The sequence below is a fragment of the Pipistrellus hanaki genome (genome assembly GCF_964339955.1).
Source record: "Pipistrellus hanaki genome assembly, chromosome: 1".
NCBI classification, from domain to species: domain Eukaryota; kingdom Metazoa; phylum Chordata; class Mammalia; order Chiroptera; family Vespertilionidae; genus Pipistrellus; species Pipistrellus hanaki.
In genome coordinates this window covers 169,125,207-169,146,398 of record NC_140503.1, presented here as the reverse complement: position 1 = coordinate 169,146,398, position 21,192 = coordinate 169,125,207, and the positions used below count along the sequence as shown (strand labels likewise).

At 35.0% G+C, this 21,192-nt stretch overlaps 1 protein-coding gene across 2 annotated transcripts in view; it reads right to left on the bottom strand.

Annotated features, from left to right (window-relative positions):
• The window catches only part of ADAMTS3 (ADAM metallopeptidase with thrombospondin type 1 motif 3), a 237,137-nt gene that overhangs the window by 115,491 nt on the left and 100,454 nt on the right, over positions 1-21,192 (bottom strand). For both annotated transcript variants that reach the window (XM_084889724.1, XM_084889723.1), the window contains exon 4: positions 9,141-9,297. In XM_084889724.1, coding sequence (XP_084745850.1) covers positions 9,141-9,297 — 157 coding nt within the window. The remainder of the gene's footprint in view (positions 1-9,140; positions 9,298-21,192) is intronic.

The following is a 21,192-nucleotide window of genomic DNA, read 5'->3' as shown; positions in this document are numbered from 1 at the left end:
TCTCCTTTAAACATAAATAGGGCTGTGCGTTTACTATACCTAGCAGTGATGGCCACTAGGATATCCCCAGACTCAAAAACCAAGCCCAACCTCATGAAATGAGAAATGACAATGTTTATTTACATCAAACTCCTATATTGGTTTTATCTATATATGTCATCCAAAATTGGAAATGAAGAAATTTAAAAGCTGTTTTAATACCCTAATTTCTTCTTATTAGAATTCTGTATAGTGGCATTTTATTAGTACTGGTATCATGGCAGGAACATAAAGAGAATCTGCTTTTATCATTCATTTTTCTCACTAAAAGGGCATTAGGCATTGATTTTAATTACTTATTTTTAGCACATTGGGTAAGAACTGATAAAACATGAAAACAAAACCTGCCAAAATTCTGAAGCAGAGGGCTAAAAGTAAAATGCAAAGTTTCAGTACCACACAGACATTATTCTTGACATTTAAATAACATACAGCAATTTAGAAAGCACACTAAATAGAAACAAAACCTTCCATAGGAATTGGCTAAAAGACATTCAGAATTAAAGAATGTCTTTTGGCCTTCAACAAAAATATAGTCAAAGGTTTAGAATGTTTGGTATTATTAATCAAGCTCTAAAATTATAAACAAATATCTCACCTAAAGACAAATAACACATTAATGTGGGGGAAGATAAGTGGCCACAATAGTTCTGAAAGTTGAAAAGCAAGCAAACAAATAAAATTTGAACTCATACCTCATTCAGACCTGTCCAAGATACACTGAGTGGCCAGATTATTATGATCTCTTAACGCATAATAATCTAGCAACTCAGTATATATCCTATATAATAAAAGGCTAATATGCAAATTGTCCCCTGCACCAAGAGTTAAATCAGCAGGCAAGCCGGCCAACCACCCATGTCCCCTCCCCCTGGCCAGGCTGGCTGGACCCAACCAATGCACAAATTCATGCACTGAGTCTCTAATATATATATATATATATATATATATATACACACACACACACACACACTGAGTGGCCAGATTATTATGCATTCAGAGATCATAATAATCTGCCCACTCAGTGTATTTTCCAGATACACTAGAAAATGATACAAGAATATGTTGTATATAATTATTTATCTACAATAAACTTTATATTCTCATTTAGGGAAATGGCTCCAAATGTTCCTAGAACAAATCTTTTTATCATACACAAAGTCCCAAGTTTAAAAGTTTCATTATGAACCTTTAAATTTAGGTATTTAGAGAATATAAAAATCTGAGTAAAATTTCTCATATTTAGAAAGAATAAAACCAAATATTAAGCTATTTGGCAGAATTCTGTATTAAAGGAGCCTTTATTTTTATCTATGTGCAGCTCTTGTATTTTAATTCACAATGCCCATCATCTGATTTCAAACAATTTGCAAATAAAATTATTATTCTATGCTACACTTATTTTCCCCCATTACTTTATTTCTCTTCAATATTAATAGACTTTACCTCATCTACCAGGAAGATGCCTTGCAGAGAGACAGGGATAAAATGATCCTATAATGAAAGAAAACAAAAACAAAACAACAACACAAAACAAAACAAAAAAACAAAACACACACACACCTGAATTTTCTACAATCAGGCAGGGGGACCACAGGGGAAAATATCTTTGCAAAGTAACAAATGAAGACAATCAGAAGTGAACAACATTGATCATCATAAACAAATGTTATATTTAAAGTTAAAGACTGATGAGCAGCAGGGAAAATATTCAATGACAGAAAAAATAAAATCTACTTTACAGCAAACTATCTTTAATATCAGCCATATTAGTTAGAAATAATGAACCTTCAGAAACACTCAAATTCCTTACACAAATACTCCCACTCACTAGCATGAAAGTTTATAAGCTGTACATCAAAAGAAAATAAGTATAGGTTTGACCATGTGTTTAAAGTAGGCACACTTGACAAGAGCACTGTCAAAATGTACTTAATATTTTACTTAAAACAGAGTCTAACCCTCCTAAGCAAAAATGGTTGACATGAATAAAGTCAAACACTAAAAGTCTACTTTTATAATAGGATATATTTTATATTTAGAAATAATAAATGCATTTCAATTACTAACAAAATTTCTTTTTGGTATTAATTGCTCCCTCATGAGTCAACTGGTAGACAGTTGATCCTTGAACAACACAGATTTGAACTATACAGTTCCACTTATATACGCAGATAAATAAACATGTACAGTAAATGTATTTTCTCTTCCTTATGATTTTAATACCATTTTCTTTTCTATGGCATACTTTATTGTAAGAATAAATAATATAATAAATATAACATATCAATATGTGCTAATCAATTGTTTAGTAAAGCTTATGGTCAATAGTAGGCTAACAGTAAAGTTTTGTAGGGAACCAAAAGTTATTCCCAGATTTCTGACTACATGGGCGTTGTTATTCCTAACCCCTGTGTTATTCAAGGGTCTACTGTAGTTACTTCTTAGTAGGTAGTCATTTAATTTAAGAATTAAGATCTGGCCTAAATTATCTGCATTAGCTTTCTACCCTCAGATAAATTAACTGCTTTCAATTGCACTTCCATCACCCAGATATATCTAAAACCTTCTAATTCTTTTTCCATTAATGCCACATCAAAAACTAAATGGTAATTCAGCATCTCTGAATTCTCAATAGTTAGTCTTTTTACTTCAATTATTTATTGGAAATAATATGAAGTTTATTTCATAAACACATTCCTTTTTTTTTAAACTGTTCGTGAAGAAATAAAAGAGCCCAGTAAGATATTTTAATAAAAAGTATTACTCTTACGTGTCACATCTGAGAGCCCTTTAACTATAACCCTGATTCCTGGTTATTTTATGCAATAATTCAATATTCTGTTGCCTTCATTTTGATCAATAATTATTATAAATACTTAGATTATAAAAGACAGAAAACCTAACTGAAAAGGAATGTAATAAATATAATTAGTATTTCCATATGAATCTAATAGTACTAGCCTTAATGATAAATAGTACTTATCCTCAAATGATAAACTATAAACTACCAGTTGGGAAATTTTTATCGTTTAACATTTACCTAAAAGAATGGCTGCTACTTAGCAGATCTTAATGATCTAGACATATCATGTTCTATGCTTCATTTAATTTTAAAAAATCTTCTCAATTTCATTTCTCTTGTTTGATATGTGTGTGCGTATGCATGTGCATGCACGCATGTGTATTACAAAGCCTATCAATGTTTCTCTTTGATCGGAGCATAGGTCATGAGAACTTGTAATTACAAAGGGTTTTAGCACCTATTGACATGCTTATAGGAAGGACTCTGTTCCTAGGACCCCTAAAATAAGGAATAGTCTTCCCATTATTCCAATTCTTATTTCATAGTTTCATTCCCCAGCAACCAGGAGCAACTCCCAAATCATTTCAGACTTGTACATGTTTCCCACCTGGGACAAAGACTCCTTCACAGCGCCATGACAACCACACCAGCATCACAAGCACTTGGGTTCATGCAGGAAAATGAAAATCCTGAAAGGAAGCTAGGAGATAAAGGCTTACTATTCCTGTTTCCCACTAGTCGGAAGTAATTACAAAAATTACTTTAACACAAAGCTTCTGGTGAATGAATAGGTTGTAATTTGAAGGGAGATACCTAAGGGCTTAGGGATTAAATAAAAAATATGAAAAGCTGATGATGTCATACAAGTAACAGCCCCCACACTCTAAAATAAAACAGACTGCCTAAAGCTAGATTTCTTACTAATGACAATGTACACATTCTTAAGAGATGATCAGGGGTATATTTTGTTCTGTTTTGTTTTTTTATCTTAGTTTAAACTGATGACTAATAAAATGCTGGATGTGAACATTATGATCTTTTAATGGTTTACTAGTCATGTTGTTAACAAGTAAAAATTCAAAGACCATAAAATCCTATGTAATAAAAGGCTAATATGCAAATCCACCAAACAGGGGAATGACTGGTCACTGTGATGCGCACTGACCACCAAGGGGCAGATGCTCAATGCAGGAGCTGCCCCCTGGTGGTCAGTGCACTCCCTCAGGGGGAGCACCGCTCAGCTAGAAGCTGGGCTCATGGCCGGTGAGCACAGAAGTGGTGGCAGGAGCCTCTCCTGCCTCCGTGGCAGTCAGACATCCCCAGAGGGCTCCCAGACTGTGAGAAGGTACAGGCCAGGTTGAGGAATGCCCCCCCCCCACCCCTGAGTGCACAAATCTCATGCACTGGGCCTCTAGTATAAAATAATTTTGTCCAAACCAAAGATGCCAAAAATGGGTGTGAATTTCATACTCCCAAAGGAGGAATCAAAACATAAAGTATATTCAACTCTCCCTCTATAACAAAGTAGACAAGTTTCTTTATCATAAGCATGCCAAGTGCATGTTTGCTATTAAATGAAAAGGGTGGTATTTTTTTGTGTGTGTCAGAAATTGACAGTGTTGTGTGTTATGAATACCCACAAGTCCTGCAAGGAAAAAGAATATTTATTTTTTAATCCTTAACGGAGGAAATTTTTCCATTGATTTTTAGAGAGAGTGGAAGAAAGGCAAATACAAAGAGAAACACTGATGTAAGAGAAAGACATCGATTGGTTGCCTCCTGCATGAGCCATGACTAGGGCCTGAGCCTGGAAGGAGTTTGCAAATAAGGTACATGCCGTTGGTCAGAATTGAACCAGTGACCCTTCAACCTGCAGGCCTATGCTAGTCTAACCAAACCATCTAGGGCTGGAAGAGAATGTTTATTCTACCAAATCTAAAAGTGCTTTAGGACTTATTTTTTAAAGAGTAACTAAAAGCAGAGCACTGAATCTGTGATTTTCTGAGTTCAATATATGTTTAAACAGTTATTCATATTTTTTCACATTTCAAAAATAATACAAATTATCTTTTGAGAGTCAAAGAAAGGGAATCTGTGCAATATATGGGAATGGTTGTTTTTGTTGAGTTGTACCATACAATATACTATCTCCATTGGTTCAGAGTCATGACTTTTACTGGAAACCCAGATAAATATTTTTTAGAGGAAGAAATACAAATAGAAGTTAGCCTTCAGTCAAATGAAATATAATAGTTTAGGGTTCTTGAATGTAGAAGAAGCATGTTTTTTTTTTCTTTTTCTTTTTAGTTCTTGTTTTTTTGAGGACATAATTTCCTCCTCTCTTATAGTGTTAGGTAGCAAACATCTTTCATGGGCTTCCACTTCTGTGCATTGTACGCCTTCTATTCTCATTGATATAGAATTGAAAACGAGAGATTAGAAGGCAAACAGAGACATTCCAAGCATCCACAAGTCAACAGCTTTCACCTAACTCCAAAGCTAACCTTTACCCACCTCTATCAGAACATGCATATAAGGCCATTCATGCACTGAATCTGGAAAATGATTTTGAAAATATACTATGCACTTTTTACTTCACCTATCATTCTAATTTATCTAAACACTCAATATGCCAAATGCATTCCCACTTGTCATTGCCCATCAAGCTTATTTCTATTTCTCATTTTAATACCTGAAATCTAGAATGATAATTCTCTAGTCTTCCTGATTAAAAGTTCAAGTTATCCTTGATCACTCTCTTTCTCTCTAAACCTAACATATATTCCATCAACCCCATCAATTTTACTTCAATCACAATCCAATCTGATTTCTCTCTCTCTCATTACCATTCACCTAGGTTAGATCAAAATGGGGCTTAATTTAGAATGCTTGCACCAACTTACAGACCTCAAATCAAAGGCAGTTCTGAGTTGCCAAGCTGACAAAGCAAGACACAAAGCCAGGCAATTACTGTGACAACTAATTACATGGTCCCTCATGATGAAACTATAGGGTCAGGAGTGCCTTGCTTAGTTCAAAACCCCTCCTGATGACTTGCTGTCAGAGAAATTTATGAAGACCAGGACCCTCAACTGTGTTTCTTTCTAAGTAAATCTTATGTATTTTTTCCTCTTCATATAACTTTTTAAGGAAAAACCTCATGCATCTCCTAAAATAACACCCTGAGTTGATCCAGAAAAAGCACTATTTCATATTATTCTATAGTTTTCATGTCTAAATCAATATGCCTTTCTCTTCCTAGAATCTGTTCTGTTTTACATTTTAAAATGATGAAATGGGGTATGAAAAGGTATTCTTAATTTTTAGCTGTTAAGTATTTAATCCACAAAAATGCTTGGCTCTCAGTCCTATGACCAGTAAGTTAAAAGAAGAATTTAAGAATTATAGTATGGTACACTTATAGTTCTGAATCTGTATCTCTTTTTGCCTTGGGAAGAGATTTGCACTTCTAAAATATATGGTTACAATTTGACATTCTCCAAAGAAAACAAGTGATATCACCAGTAATTCAGTTCAATCAGAACTTCATAAATAAGAAAATAAAAATCATTAAGCTCATGCTAGGTTTTATAATGGAACATTCTAAGAAAACTGAATGGTTCTATTTTGGTTCAAGTTTCAAAGTAATTGAGAGTTAATAAAGGAACCTCTTTTTCTTTCATCCATGACCACTGAGAACCTTCTCAAAATTCCATCACTCTCCTTTGTGGAATACTTCTACTGTAAGGCAATAGTCTCCATTCACAAGTGAAAAACTCAAATAGTCTCAATGTAGGCGTTACAAAATCTGGGTATGTTGATTTTGATACTATAAATTTTTAAATAATTAAAAAATTTAATATCTCAAATTAACTTAATCCCATTCAATTCTTTTATATTAATATGCAATGACTACTAAATTTCTCTAACCTAGCATCAAAAGTATTAAACATATTATTTCTCACAATTTTCTTATTTTAAGAAAAAATAATCTTATTTTTTCCCTGTAGTTAGCATACTAATAAAAAGTATCAGGGCTGATATTTATAGAAATACCAGGAATTGAAATGTAGCAATAGGATACACCTTGGTGAAACTATAGGTATGACAGATGGAGCAAACAGTGACTAATTGGGTCTTCAGTCCTCCAACGTGATTCCACAACATGTGGGCTATGTGCTTTGTTTTGTTTTTTAAATATATTTTTATTGATTTCAAAGAGGAAGGGAGAGGGAGAGAGAGGTATAAACATCAATGATGAGAGAGAATCATTGATCAGCTGCCTCCTGCACACGCCCTACTGTGGATCAAGGCTGCATGCAACCCGGGCATGTGCCCTTGACAAGAATCGAACCCAGGGCCCTTCAGTCCGCAGGCAGACACTCTATCCACTAAGCCAAACCAGTTAGTACGGGGCTATGCTTTAAAAAAAAAAGATATTTAACAGTTGTCTCAAAAGAAATATTAGATATGATTAATATATAACAATCAAAACTACAGATAGTATCTTACTATCTATTCTTTGACATAACCAGCCTTCTGATTTAGAATGGCATTTTTAAAACATGAAAAAATAAATGAGAATTATCAGTAATGTATACACGTGAAGACAATTACTCAACTTTATGAAAATTCCTACATGTAAATCTTTTGCACAAAATAATGGATATTAATAAGTTAATAACGAAAACAATACCTAGCCTTGATTAAACACCTGTTATTATTGAGGGCTACATCCAGCAACTTGCATATATCATTTCTCATAGTTATTACAATTGTATAATGCATTTTAACTCTATTCACAGATGAAGAAATCAGAAAGGTATTAATCTAAGGTAAACAGAACAAATTGATGTTGTAGACCTACTATTTTCACTGTCTAAATATGGTGTCTTCTCTTTCTGTTAGATGGTAGTGACCCTCTAGGACAGGTGCACAGTCTACATCTATTAATGCAAATCTTTTGTTTCAAATCAGAAAGTTTTTGAAAAAATTTCAGGTTATATTCATTTTACACTTATTTTAAAATTTATGAGTCAATGAGACTAGCATATTAAAGGAAGCTGGTGACATCTGAAAATCAATATAATAACTAGGTAACAACTCAATAAAGAAGATAGGTAACTGCTCAATTAAGATTATTTATATCCTTGAAGTCTCCCTATGGGAAATTTACATTACCTTTTTAATTCAGAGAGTTGAGTTGACAAAAGTAAATATAATCTTTTTGAGATTTGGTTTAAAACATAGATTCCCAATTTTCCTTTCTTCCCCATACAGGAAACTTTTATACCCAAGTTTATACCTAAGAATATCACCTTAATGCCAAGTTACTTTCAGATTTCCTTAAAACAAACATAAATAGAAAATCTTCTTGTGCCATAATTTACTTTGATTTTAGTGCTCCGACTATATTGAAGTAAAATTCAACAAAAGCATTCAACTCAATGTCTCATCCACTTGTAACAAGCTTTAGAAAACAGACCTTCAAGTCAAATAGCATACTTATTTTCAAATATACCAATCACACTACTCTTAAAACAAAATATAACTCTTTGACGTGTCAATATAACTATTATAAATGTTTTAAGTGATATTAATAAAGCATAATTTAGATACTTCTAGAAAGCACAAATATTTTCAAATTTTAATATAAGCTAGAAAAATTACAGTTTTAATGTTAAACTTTTAAAAGAAATAATAAATAAACATATTGGGGATACAAAAATGCACTGGAATAAAACAATGCATATAATATACAATACATTTCTATATGCATTTTTTTTTAAACTTTTAAGGTTTTTATTGATTTTTAGAGAGAGGAAGGGAGAAGATGAGAAAGAAAAAAAAAATCAATGTCAGAGGGTAACATCGGTCAGCTGCCTCCTACATGCCCCCTATCAGGGATGGAGCCCATACCTGGGCATGTGCCCTGACCAGGAATCAAGCCAGCAACCTTTAGGTGCATGGGATGATGCCCAACCAACTAAGCCATACTGGCCAGAGCACTATATTTATTTCAAAAAAAGAAAGCCATATTTTGTGTTTTATAAATACAAGGGTAGGCAAAGGAGGTTTAGAGTTGTGATTAGGCAAAACACAGGGGTTTATTCTTATATTACTGTATTATTTTCATACAAACAACCATAAATCTACTTTTGCCTGTATAAACCTCTTTGCTGCCTCCACATTATACAAGAGCACATAACAATTACATTCTCTTAATTGATTAGAGAGTTGTTTTCATCATTTGTTAACATTACAATGAATATTAAGCCTTGTCAGAGACGCCTACCTCTGTAGTAGAAATCTTTGGACATGTCTACGGGAGCCCGTTCTACTGCTGATCTCTTGTAGACAACATGGATCCTTCCCTTTTCTTCCTCCATCTGCTTACCTCTCTCCAAGGGTTCAATGAAATACTCATCATCATGACTTTTTATCATTCCAGCCTAGAGAAAGCATAAAATGTATTAATTTCTTAAAAAATTACCTCATGAATAAGTACCTTTTCTAAATTGTAAAATTTTAATGTGTGAAAAGTAATGCTTTTTATTTTCACTTCTGGCTATAAATTTAAAATTGTTTAAGGTGTTATGAGATATCAGTAATTCATATGAGGTATAAATTCATGTATGACAGGACTAAAAAATTCACTTAAGATAGAGTAAGAACTTTAAATATGGTAAGAATAAGAAAATCATACAATGTATACATTTCATCAAACTACAAAAGAAGTGCATTTAAATATTCTACTTGGTATTTTATCTCTAAAAGAAATCTTATGGAGCAAGTAAACCCCAGAAACACTTCTAGTTTCCTATAACAACACACTATGGACCTTCTGTACATGCCTGTTGCCCTTTTTTTTAAACTCATTTACATCTCACTTCCATACTACTATGCTATGAGAAGAATAAGTCCCATAGTGCACTCAGTACATAAACTTATTTTGGCCTGTAATTAGATTTTTACAATTTATTGAAAACTCCAAGTTTCTATTTTTATTAACTTGGAAAACTAGTTCACATTTGTTCTATCTTAATCTAATATCATGATTTTATATATTGCTTTCCTTCTCAAGTTTCATCCTTTTACACTGAAAAGATTATTCTTACATTTAAATTTTTCCACCTCTTTTTTTAGTATCACTTTCTGTTTCATCTTCTTTAGAAAATGAATGCTTATTTAGAAAACTCCAGGACTATATTCAGTATGATAGAAGAAGAGAAATTATGGTTTTGTTTGAAATTTGTTCTTAAGTATCAAGTCTACATTACAGTCAAATAGTTACATTTATCTACTTTAAAGGTCATATATTAATATGTATATTAATTTAAATTTCAGTATATTTGAAAACAATTTAGTTGAAAAAAACATTTTAATGTGGAAATAGTAAATATTTCCAAAAATATATCAGATCAAAAAGTTAGTCATATTTTTCTTCTCAGGCCCTAAATTTATTCTATATTTTCACAGGTCACTGGCCTTTATGGAACATGATGGGGGAGGGGAATTTCTCATCCTTTCTAATTCATGTTGGTCAAATGTCTCTACAACTTTGGTGTCAAGCAAAAGAGGAATGAAAGGTAGGTACACCTTACCAAATAGCATTTGTTCTCAGTAAATACAGCTCTGACTGTAGTTTTTCTACTGTTATCAAATCTGTACCCTCACTCCTTTCTATTTGGACTTCTACGACTAACTACATACATGCTAAGCCTCACAGGGAAGTCTTAATAGCTATAGTGTCTCCAGATGCTAATTCTACACCTACCTAGATGCTGTGCACATATAAATAGCCCTTGAACCTTTGGGGCAATATCTTACAAAAAGCATCACCAGAGTCCTTTCACCACACTTAGTATTTACTATCTTAAATTCTGACTGTAACTATTAATAAAAAGAAAATTGACCTGAGGACTATTATGCTGAGTGAAATAAGCCAGCTAGGAAAAAACAAATATCACATGATCTCACTTATATGTGGAATCTAATGAACAAAATAAACTAACAAACAAAGTAGGCTCAGAGGTATGGATGCATGGATCTTCTAATTACACTGCTACTTTCTTTTTTCCCCCATTTTATTTTTATTTTATTTTATTGTTTAAAGTATTACAAATAGTAGTACATATGTCTCCTTTTCTTTTTCCCCATTGACCTTCCCCCAACCTCTCCTACCTCCTCCCTCTCATATATGCCCCCACTCCCCTACCCCCCAGTGTCTTGCGTCCATTGGTTATGCTTATATGCATGCATACAAGTCTTTACCTGCCCCCCGACCTTCCCAGTGTTCCCACTGTAGTTTAACTGCCTGTTTTATATTTCTTTGCTTCTGTATCTATTTTTGTTCATCAGTTTATAATGCTCTTTATTATCCATAAGTGGGTGATATCATGTTGTATTTTTCTTTCACTGACTGGCTTATTTCACTTAGCATAATGCTCTCCAGTTCATCCATGCTGCTGCAAATGGTAAGAATTTCTTCTTTTTTATAGCAGTATAGTATTCCATTATGTAGATGTACCACAGTTTTCTAATCCACTCATCTGCTGATGGCATTTAGGCTGTTTCCAAATCTTAGCTATTGTAAATTGTGCTGTTATGAACATAGGGATGCATATATCCTTTCTAATTGATGTTTCTGTTTTCTTGGGATATATTCCTGGAAGTGATATTACTGGGTCAAATGGCAGAAATCAATAAATGTGATATACCACATAAACAGAGAGATAAAAACCATATAATCATATAAATTGATGCAGAAAAAGCATTTGACAAAATCCAACACCATTTCTTGATAAAAACTCTCAGCAAGATGGAAATAGAAGGATCATAACATAATAAAAGCCCTATATGACAAACCCATAGTCAACATCATACTCAATGGGCAAAAACTAAAACCATTTCCCTTAAGAACAGGATGCCCACTCTCACCACTCCTGTTCGACATAATATTGGAACTACTAGACATTGAGATCAGACAAGACGAAGAAATTAAAGGCATCCAAATTGGGGAGGGCGGAGTAAAACTGTCCTTATTCACAGATGACATGATATTGTACATAGAAAACCCCAAAAACTCCATAAAAAACTACTGGACTGCCACTTTCTAAGTTACAGACCTCATCATTGCTCATTGGGATTACAGAAACTACTCCTATCTTGAGACTCCCGTAGATCATAATGATTCTCCCAGATGAATGTCTGACTCTGGATGGAAACAGTGGTCACTGAAGCCTTCAGCAACTCTGAGCAAAGAGAAATGACTACTAGGGACACTTGAAAGTGATGGGGAGGGTAGTGAGGATTAGCCCACATGCCTTTGACATTTCTCCATACCATACCTTCTATTGCAAACACTCAAACCCCAAGCTCCATGGTGTTACTTTCCCCTCTAGACCATAGGTAGAACGAAATTTAACACAGCTAAACCTCTCCCTTAGAAGGCAATTAAAATGTAAGCCAGATTAAGATAATATCATTGGCAAGGTAATAGCTGGGTCATGTGACCTCCAATAATTCTATACAGAAAATCTGAAAGCCTATCCTTATATTCAGAGTTATATTAATTTTTAAAGTTAATTTTAAAAAGTACTGTACTACACACCATGATAAATAAAAATTCTCAAAGACGTGGTTTATTTGCCCTCCAACTGAGGGCACTTTAGTCAAATAAATAAAATATATGCCTAAAGGTATTCAATGAGATATGCTATGGAAAGTCCAGAAAGTAAGTGATATGGCAGTTGAGAATCAAATTAAGTGAGTGGGTTTTTTTTACACTCAAATCTTACTATGCGCAGCAAACTATCAGTAGGAGCTGTTGATTTTGCATCTAAAATTACCTAAAACCTGTTTTAACTGAAATCTCCCTAGTCTCCATCACAATGGGACTTCACTTTGGCTGTTGCTATTGTTCACACTGTCACATTTTCACAAAGCACAGCAGCCAAAACTGTTCTTTCAAAACATCACATTAATTTTAGATAAACTATTGTAGAATGTGGTAACAAATGGACTAAGCATGAATGAATAGCTCAAAAATCAGGTACTTCTTTCTTGCTCACATGGAAGTTCAGGACAGTTCTATGCCAGCTGACAGGAGGTTTGGTTCCACATAGACATGCAGGCATCCAAGCTGGTGGTGCTCTGCCATTTCTGTATGGCTCACAGGATTGCCCAGTCAAAAGGGGAAACAGCAGAAGGAAGCCCACATGGGAGAGTGTTATGAGCTAGCCTTGGTCCAATATTCACCACTACTACTTACTTCCATGGGTCGAGTGCACAGCTAACAGCCAAGAGGGGCAGGAAATGGAATCTGGCTGTGTGCCCGGGGAGAAAAGACAACTGGATTTTAATGAACAGATGGCAGTCTCAACCTCAAATAAAATCATGTCACTCTTTTGTCTAAAACACTTCCATTGTTTCTCATTGCACATATCCCTGAAAACCACACTCCCTACCATAGCTTTCAAGGCCTGCATCAACTAGTCCTGCCAAATAACCTCAAGCACTCAACTGTCAACACTCCAGAATTAAGCCAAATAGCCTGTGAGTATAGAAGGAGCTATCACAAAAGCCACACCCCTTCCTCACCTCACTATTGCCCCAGAATTAAGGGCCTTTGTTCAGTTTAGGGTTTCCTTAGATGTTGTCAAGCTCTTTATAGCTTCAGGCCTTTGAAAGCCATTGATTCTGTCTAGAACTCCCTTCTCTCACCAAGCCACATATCCCTTAGCTTATTTTTTTCCCTCTCTAGGTCTTAGCTTACTTCCCTAAAAGTGATTTTCTTACTCTCTTCCCACATAGACTAGGTGACCCCAAATAAATTAGGGCTCATCTTAGCCAATCATTCTGACTCAGGAACAGTGTGTTCTTTCTTCTCAACACAAATTCCAGGTTGTTTTACCTGAATGCCAAATATATTGTTCCGCCTCCCGAGGCACTGTCAGTTCTGCAGGCATTCTTATCTATCTTAATTCATCGTTGTCTCCTTAACCACCAGCACAATGGCTGGCACAAAGTATATTTTCAGTACTTTTTTATGAAAAATTACGTGAATGAATGATATAGGGAGGGGATAAAGAATTTTTAGGGACTTGTGGTGTTCTTGAAAAGGTGAGAGGATTGTCCTGCTGGTGGCGTGACAGAAGGCATTAGGAGTGAGACAGCTCAGGCTTGAGCAAAGAATATGAAGTGCAAAAGCCCAAGACATGCTTGAGGACAGTGAATATCCTATTCACTCAGAGAACTGCAGGGCAGTTCTGGGAAACAAGGGTATGGAGAACTTATATTACCTCAACCTACTATAGAGGAAAGTGACAAAATATGAACTCCTGACTGTGGCCTACAAAGCCCTATATGGCCTGGCCTTATGGGTGTTTCAGGCTTTCAATGCACCTTGCTCTTTCTACACCAACCACATGGGCCCGAGTCCCACAGTACTCCCCCCACCTACATGAATAAACTTCCCCTTCACTCATATGCCCAGGTTGCAGGCTCAATCCCAGTAGGGGGCGTGCAGGAGGCAGCCCACCAAAGATTCTCTTTCATCAGTGATGCTTTTACCTCTATCTCTCTCTCCCTTCCTCTCTGAAATTAATAAATAAATGTGTGTGTGTGTGTGTGTGTAATTTAAGAAAACACATATAAATAATGTAAAAAAACATTTCATTAATTTCCCTCTATGATATAGAGCCTTGCACATTGACCATTCTCTTATTCCAGGAACCAAATGGAAAATATACTGTATTTCTCAAATTATTTTCCAAAATTTAACACAAATTTATAGAATATTTATGTTTAATAGAGCATCAAACACATATTAAACTTATCTTTTAGTTAAGTCTTCACACAGGCCCTCATACAGCATTTCAGAGGGGATTTTAGAAAACAATGATCTATGCCAGAAATCCAGCAGCATAATTCCCCTCTCATCTGGTCAACAGTTCCAGCTCCATCACTCAACCCGAACACTGCCAAGAATCCAGGATGAAGCCAAATAGCCTCTGAGCATGGAAACAGCGATCACAACGGCCACACTCCCTACTCACTAAGAGGGGTCTTCAAGCCATATTTGACACCCAGTGCTATAAACCAGGTTAGAGGGTTTCCTAATCTTCGTCAGAGTGTCAGTGGAAGAGGAAAGTAAGCAGTGTGGGGCATAGGGAGTTTCAGATGAGATCATGTCTATGAGTGCCCTTATAAACGGGAAAGCCCTACAACAAATATAAAATTCTAGTCTTTATAGGATGGTAATAATAAACATCAGTCGCTAAGAAAAGATTAAGCTGTGTTTGACTTGGTTTAAAATGAAAATCTGTAGGTCATTTTAAAAGGAGTTCCAACAAGAATCATTAAGATTTTCTTGAAAATTCTGTGCCAGATATTCTTAAAAATGTATGCTTTGCAGACATCCCATTTATAATTATGACACCCAAAATTATTTTACTGCAGTTATTCTCAAATCTATTAAGGCATGAGAGAAGAGCAAGGTAGCTTATTTTTTTTAATGCCAGGAAAAATGTGCCAAATAACGTAATAAATAACAAACTGAGGTTAACTACATATTCACTATGTTATGCTAAATTGGTTGCAATTTCCACATAACATTAAAAAGCAGTAATAAGTTTTAAATGTCAGGTCAGTTTTAAACTACTTTAATTAAACTTAGTAAATGTATGGGAGAGACACCGACAAAATCTTATATTAATGCATGTGAGAATAAATGTATGTGTAATATTGAAAACTCTCATTATAATTTAGTGGTACAACAACTATATCTTAGCTCACTAAAGTTCCATGAAAACACGTTTTGAGAATCAGCATTTGACTGTGTTGCTTTCTCCAACATTTATTATATCAAGGTGCCAATTGAACACATTGCCTGGTTCCATTTTACCTTTAGAATAGACAGATATTATTACATGAAGATGATTTCCAAATCTTTCCTGAACTTTAGGGGTATTGCAATGGTATTGCAACAGCACAGTGGTTAGGGAATGCAAAAACAGTTCAGAAGGCTGGAAAATAGAGGAAACATAGATTCCAATCTGTATTTGTTAACAAAACACTCTATTTATATTGAAAAAGCATAATTCTATGAAAGGCATTTGGATAAAATTCATGAAGATTAAAAGTAGCTAAGCCAGTCAGTGTGTGTCAGTTGGTTAAGCATTGTCCCATGCACCTAAGAGATCACAGTTCTGATTCTCTGTTAGAGCACATGCCTGGATTGCAGGCTCTATCCCTGGTAGGGGGTGTGCAGGAGGCAGCCAATGGATGTTTCTCTCTCATTGATGTTTCTTTCTCTCTCCCTCTCCCTTTTTCTCTCTCTAAAATCAATAAAAACAATTTAAGCCACTAAAATATACCTCAAGCCTTGCAATAGATTTCCATAAAGCCTTTAATTATTTCAAAGGTAGGGAAAAAAATTTTACTCTTTTTGGACAGTATTTTATCAATATTTCTATAGTACTTTTCACTGTCAATATGTTATAATTTTTATGTGAATTTTGCTAGTGCTTGGAAATTAAGAGATGCTGAGAAGGATGTCAGCTAAACCAAAATATAAATCTGATAAACTCCAGATTTATATTGGGTTTGGCTTCATTTCAATCAACTATGATCCTCTGGATGACTCAACAGCATGTAACAATTACCTTGAAATTGATAATACTAAAGGTATGTTTGCAGAATCTAGTTTATGAAGGGAATGAATGGACCCTCCGGAAGGAAGGAAGAAAGGAAGGAAAAAAAAAAAAAAACAAGAGAGAGAGGGAAGGGAAGGGAAGGGAAGGGAAGGAAAGGGAAGGGAAGGGAAGAAAAGAAAAAGGGAGGACTATGCTATCTTGACTCACGATTCAATTAATTGCTAAAACAAATGAATTAGTTACACTGGACATCACCAAATCAGTTCCTTAATTAGAGAGCATAATCTCCAAAACTCTACTACCTGATTCTTACAAAATCTACATTGCAAAATATAAAATTCTAGGAGGATTTCCTAAAGACTGAGGGATTTCCTATGCATCCATCTTAGTTCCACTCATTTCCTCTAATCTCCATTACCAATCCGTGCCTCCATTAAGCCAGGCCTCCATTATCTGGGCCCCTAATAGGACCTTTTTTTTTAATTCAACTGTACAAAATGTTAACCTATAGGCCTATGATAAAAAAGATTACACAAAGAGAGACCCAAGAAAGCTCTTTACTGTAATAACAACATGACGGTTGTTGTGGACCTCTCTCAATATTATAATTATATACTGTTTACTCTGTGAGAATCCAGAAAAAAATACAAATAAATAAAATAAATCCTCTCCTAATTTCATAAAAGGCTTAGTTTTGCTTTTCCTGCAAAACTAGTTCATTTTTATTTTGTAAATTCTGTGCATTAACTGATCAATATACGGCTTTTCATGGTAAGGCATTTTATCTAGTAATTTTTCCTGAACCATGAAAAGGTTTATGAAGACATAGAAGAAAACCTCAAATCACATGACTAAAACCTTAATAAGATCAAATGCTGCAAACATTCAATTTACCCTGTTTCCCCAAAAATAAGACAGTGTTTTATATTAATTTTTGCTCCCAAAGATGCGTTAGGTCTTATTTTCAGGGGATGTCTTATTTTTCCATGAAGAAGAATACGGTACACATTTATTGTTAAATGAAAATAAAGGAAATTTATTACCTGTATACGTTTCGGCAGTACGGTAGTTGTCAACACAAACCAGACAAACTGTGAATCCTACAGTATCAAGAATTTGCTTATTTATTCAATGACAATCATGTCATCATATTCTGGAACATCATCATAACAATCCAATTCCTGAATTTCCTGGTGAATTTCTTGTGACTCCATTTCTTTCAGAATCAGTGGACCAAATCTCTCATGTTTAACCTAGGGGGGCCTTATTTTCAGGGGATGCCTTATATTTCACTCAGAAGGAAACCTGTAAGTAGGTCTTATTTTCGGAGGATGTCTTATTTTGGGGGAAACATGGTATTAGCATGGCCAATTTAAGCAGAACAATAGATGCCTTATGGTTAAGTCCTTGGGATTTCTTTTATGATCTTTTCATTAACATACCTAGTTGTCTCACTTACAGATAAGATGAACCTACCTCAACCTAGCAAAAAAGGAGAAACCTAGCTTGGTTGACACAAGATTTGGGTTCTGGTCATAGCTTTGCTATTATACTAATTAATATGACTTTTGAAAAGTCACTTAAGCTTTTGGGGGCTTGGTTTGATAATCTGTAAAATTACAAAAATTTTACTAGACAATCTCTAAAGTGACTTCCAATTAAACTATCTTTCAATGTTACAGTTCCTAGGAAAAATATGAATTTGGCAAGCTATTGTTCCCTGCCAATATCCCAAGACCCACTTATTTCCATGATAAATAACTTGAGATATGGTCATAAGACTAACATAAAGTAGGTTGCAAACTTTGGTGTGCCGAAGAAATTAGCTCCCAACCAGAGAGACTTTTCCGTGTTTCAACTCCAGAGAGCCTGATTCAGAAAGACTGGGATGGGGGTCAGAAATCTGCAATTTTAACAAGCATTTCAGATGCTGCAAATAGCAGTCGTCTGGAAATTATAATTTGAGAAAAACTGCCTAAAAAGTAATGTGCCAATCAAAATGACTTTTTGGGTATGTATTCCCTTACTCCAAAACAAATTTTAAAAAGATGACTATTTAAAGAAAACATGAGTAAATGGAACCTATGAATTGAACTCTATGTATGTATACATTTCTCGGGTTTTTAAAAGTTTGCAGAATGAGTCAGGGTACCTTAAATTAAGTCATAAGGAACAAATTAAAAAATCATATTCTTTCATTCAGAAGAAAATAGGTTATCTACTAACAGCTGTCACAGAAGAGAAAAAGTTTTATAAATTCCAACAATTAAACAATTGTTTAAGGGGAATGTAAAATCCAAACAAAACTAACTTTTTGATCTTACAAATTATTAAAAAATAGCATCATAACACATACCAAAGTACATCATTATTCCAAACCTTCCTTAGTCAAGGAGCTTAAGGACTAATTATTAAAGCTAGGATTGTGCATTATAATACAATATGAAAATACATATTGAAAATAGATATACTATTCATAAAAAGATAAGCAAGCTTGCAATTAACATAATAGAGTCAAAATAGTATGAGACATATAATTTAAAGTATAGAAATTCTGCTTGTAAGTAGGAATTTAATCCAGATCAGTTCGACTATTCCCTCTGCATTTGTTATTGGGTGGATATAATATTAATGTAGCAAGCCCACATCATGGTCCATGTACCCAGGGCAGAATTTCGCAGACTTTAAAGTGTAAATGAATATCTGGAGATCTTACCAATGCAGATTCTGACTCAGTGGTCTAAGATCCTATATTTCTAATAAATCTCGAGGTGATACTGATGCTTCTTGTCCCTGGATGACACTTTGAGTAACAAGAGTAACAAGGCCTCAGGGCATTTCAACCTCATTGAGGTAAACAGAGAAAGCCCCATCAATGATATATAGATCAACGTAGCAGATTGTATTTTCCAGTAATGGCCCACAATATAATCTTCCATCCCATATTGTTCTTCTCAATGTGGCCTTGCTATTCTCCCATCCAAAGGTAGAACCGAACTTCCCTCCCCTTGAATCCAGGCCAGCTTCTGTGACTTGTTTGTAATCAAAAGAATGCTAAGGAGGTCTCACTGCATGATTTTGAGACTAGTTTGGAAGAAGCCTCGAAGCTTCTGCCTCAGTCTCATGGAACACTCTGTCTCCAGATGCTTCCTCCCAGACCCAGCTGTCACACCCCAAGCCACATGAAGAGGCCATGTATAGGCAACTCTGGTTATAGTCCAAGCCTTCGAATCATTTGGCCCAGCCACCAGACATGTCAATAAAGAAGCCAGCTCCCAACACTCAGCTACTCAAATCAATCCCAGCATTCTGAACATTCCCAGATGAAAATTCAGACAATCTTGAGCAAAGATGCTTGCCCTCTCTGAATTCCAGCTGCACAAAACCCATGAATATAATACAGTAGCTGCTGTTTTACACCCTAAGTTCAGGTGGTTTGTTATACAACAATGGAAAATGAAAGAGTAAAGTTAGAGTTAAGGAAGAAAAAGAACACCTAGTAAATACTTGATCCTTACTTATTATTTCTTACTGTCTTTTAGCTACATAACTTCATAAAGAAAGGAGGACGTGATAGAGAAAAAAACTTCCAAAACTGTTACAAGATCTCAAGAAAACAAACTGGCCTGAACAGGAGTTGAGTCCTGAGATAAGGCAACAGATTGTAACAGAAATTGAATGGGGATAATAGTAAAGGAACTTTGAAGGCATCAGCAACAAATAAATAGCAACAATTAGATAGAAACCTGACAATATATAAAGGAAGATAAAAATGGAACATGGACTGTTAAGACTTTAGGATGGCTTCTGGTTCCACCAGTGAAACCTCTTTCATTAGGCTAACTAGAAAATCTGTAAGGCAAAATATAAATCAAACTAGAGAGGGCAAAGGAAAAGCTGTAAGGAGAGAAACAAAAATAGTGATGTAATAGAGAGAACACCCAGTAGGCATATATAAGAATAGGAAGAAAGAATAATGGTACAATGGTTAAGATGGCTCATGGAATCCTGTGATACTTCCTCTAAACAGAAATTTTGAGAACCTACTGTGGGTCATTCACTGTTCTAAGAACAAATATATAGTAAAGATAATGGAAAAGTCACTGCCTTTTAAAGCTTAAAATACCAATGAGGACAGGAAACAAATATGCTTTCATATAGTGATAAGTATTATGAAGAAAATAAAACAGGGTAAATGAAAAGAGAAATTTGGGGAAGGTGAAATGGGAGAGTTGTGTAAGAACTGTATATGCCGATTATAACCAAGAAAGAGCCTTTGAAAAGAAAGTAGAATTGAGAGGAAAAGCTATCAGTTATTATGGATAAAGTTACCAAGAGAAGAGAAAAAAGCCCAACAATCCACTAGGTGCTCGGGTCAGAAAATTGGGAGTCATTCTTGATCCTTCTGCTGATAATCACTAATGCTGATATTGTACTCTTCTTTTGAGGCACACAGAAGAACTACATTTCCCACCATCCTCTACAATCAGGTATGTCTAGACACTAGCCAATAGAAGGTGAGCCTAAGTGACATATTCCACTTCTTAGCCTGTTCCATAAAATCTCCCACAGCATCCTCCATGTCAGAGGATTGGAGAAGAGAGAGGATAGGTATTTTCTCTACCCACCACACTACTGTCTACCTCCCTCAGGTACCCTCTTCAGTGGCCCAGGATTGTTTCCATTTAA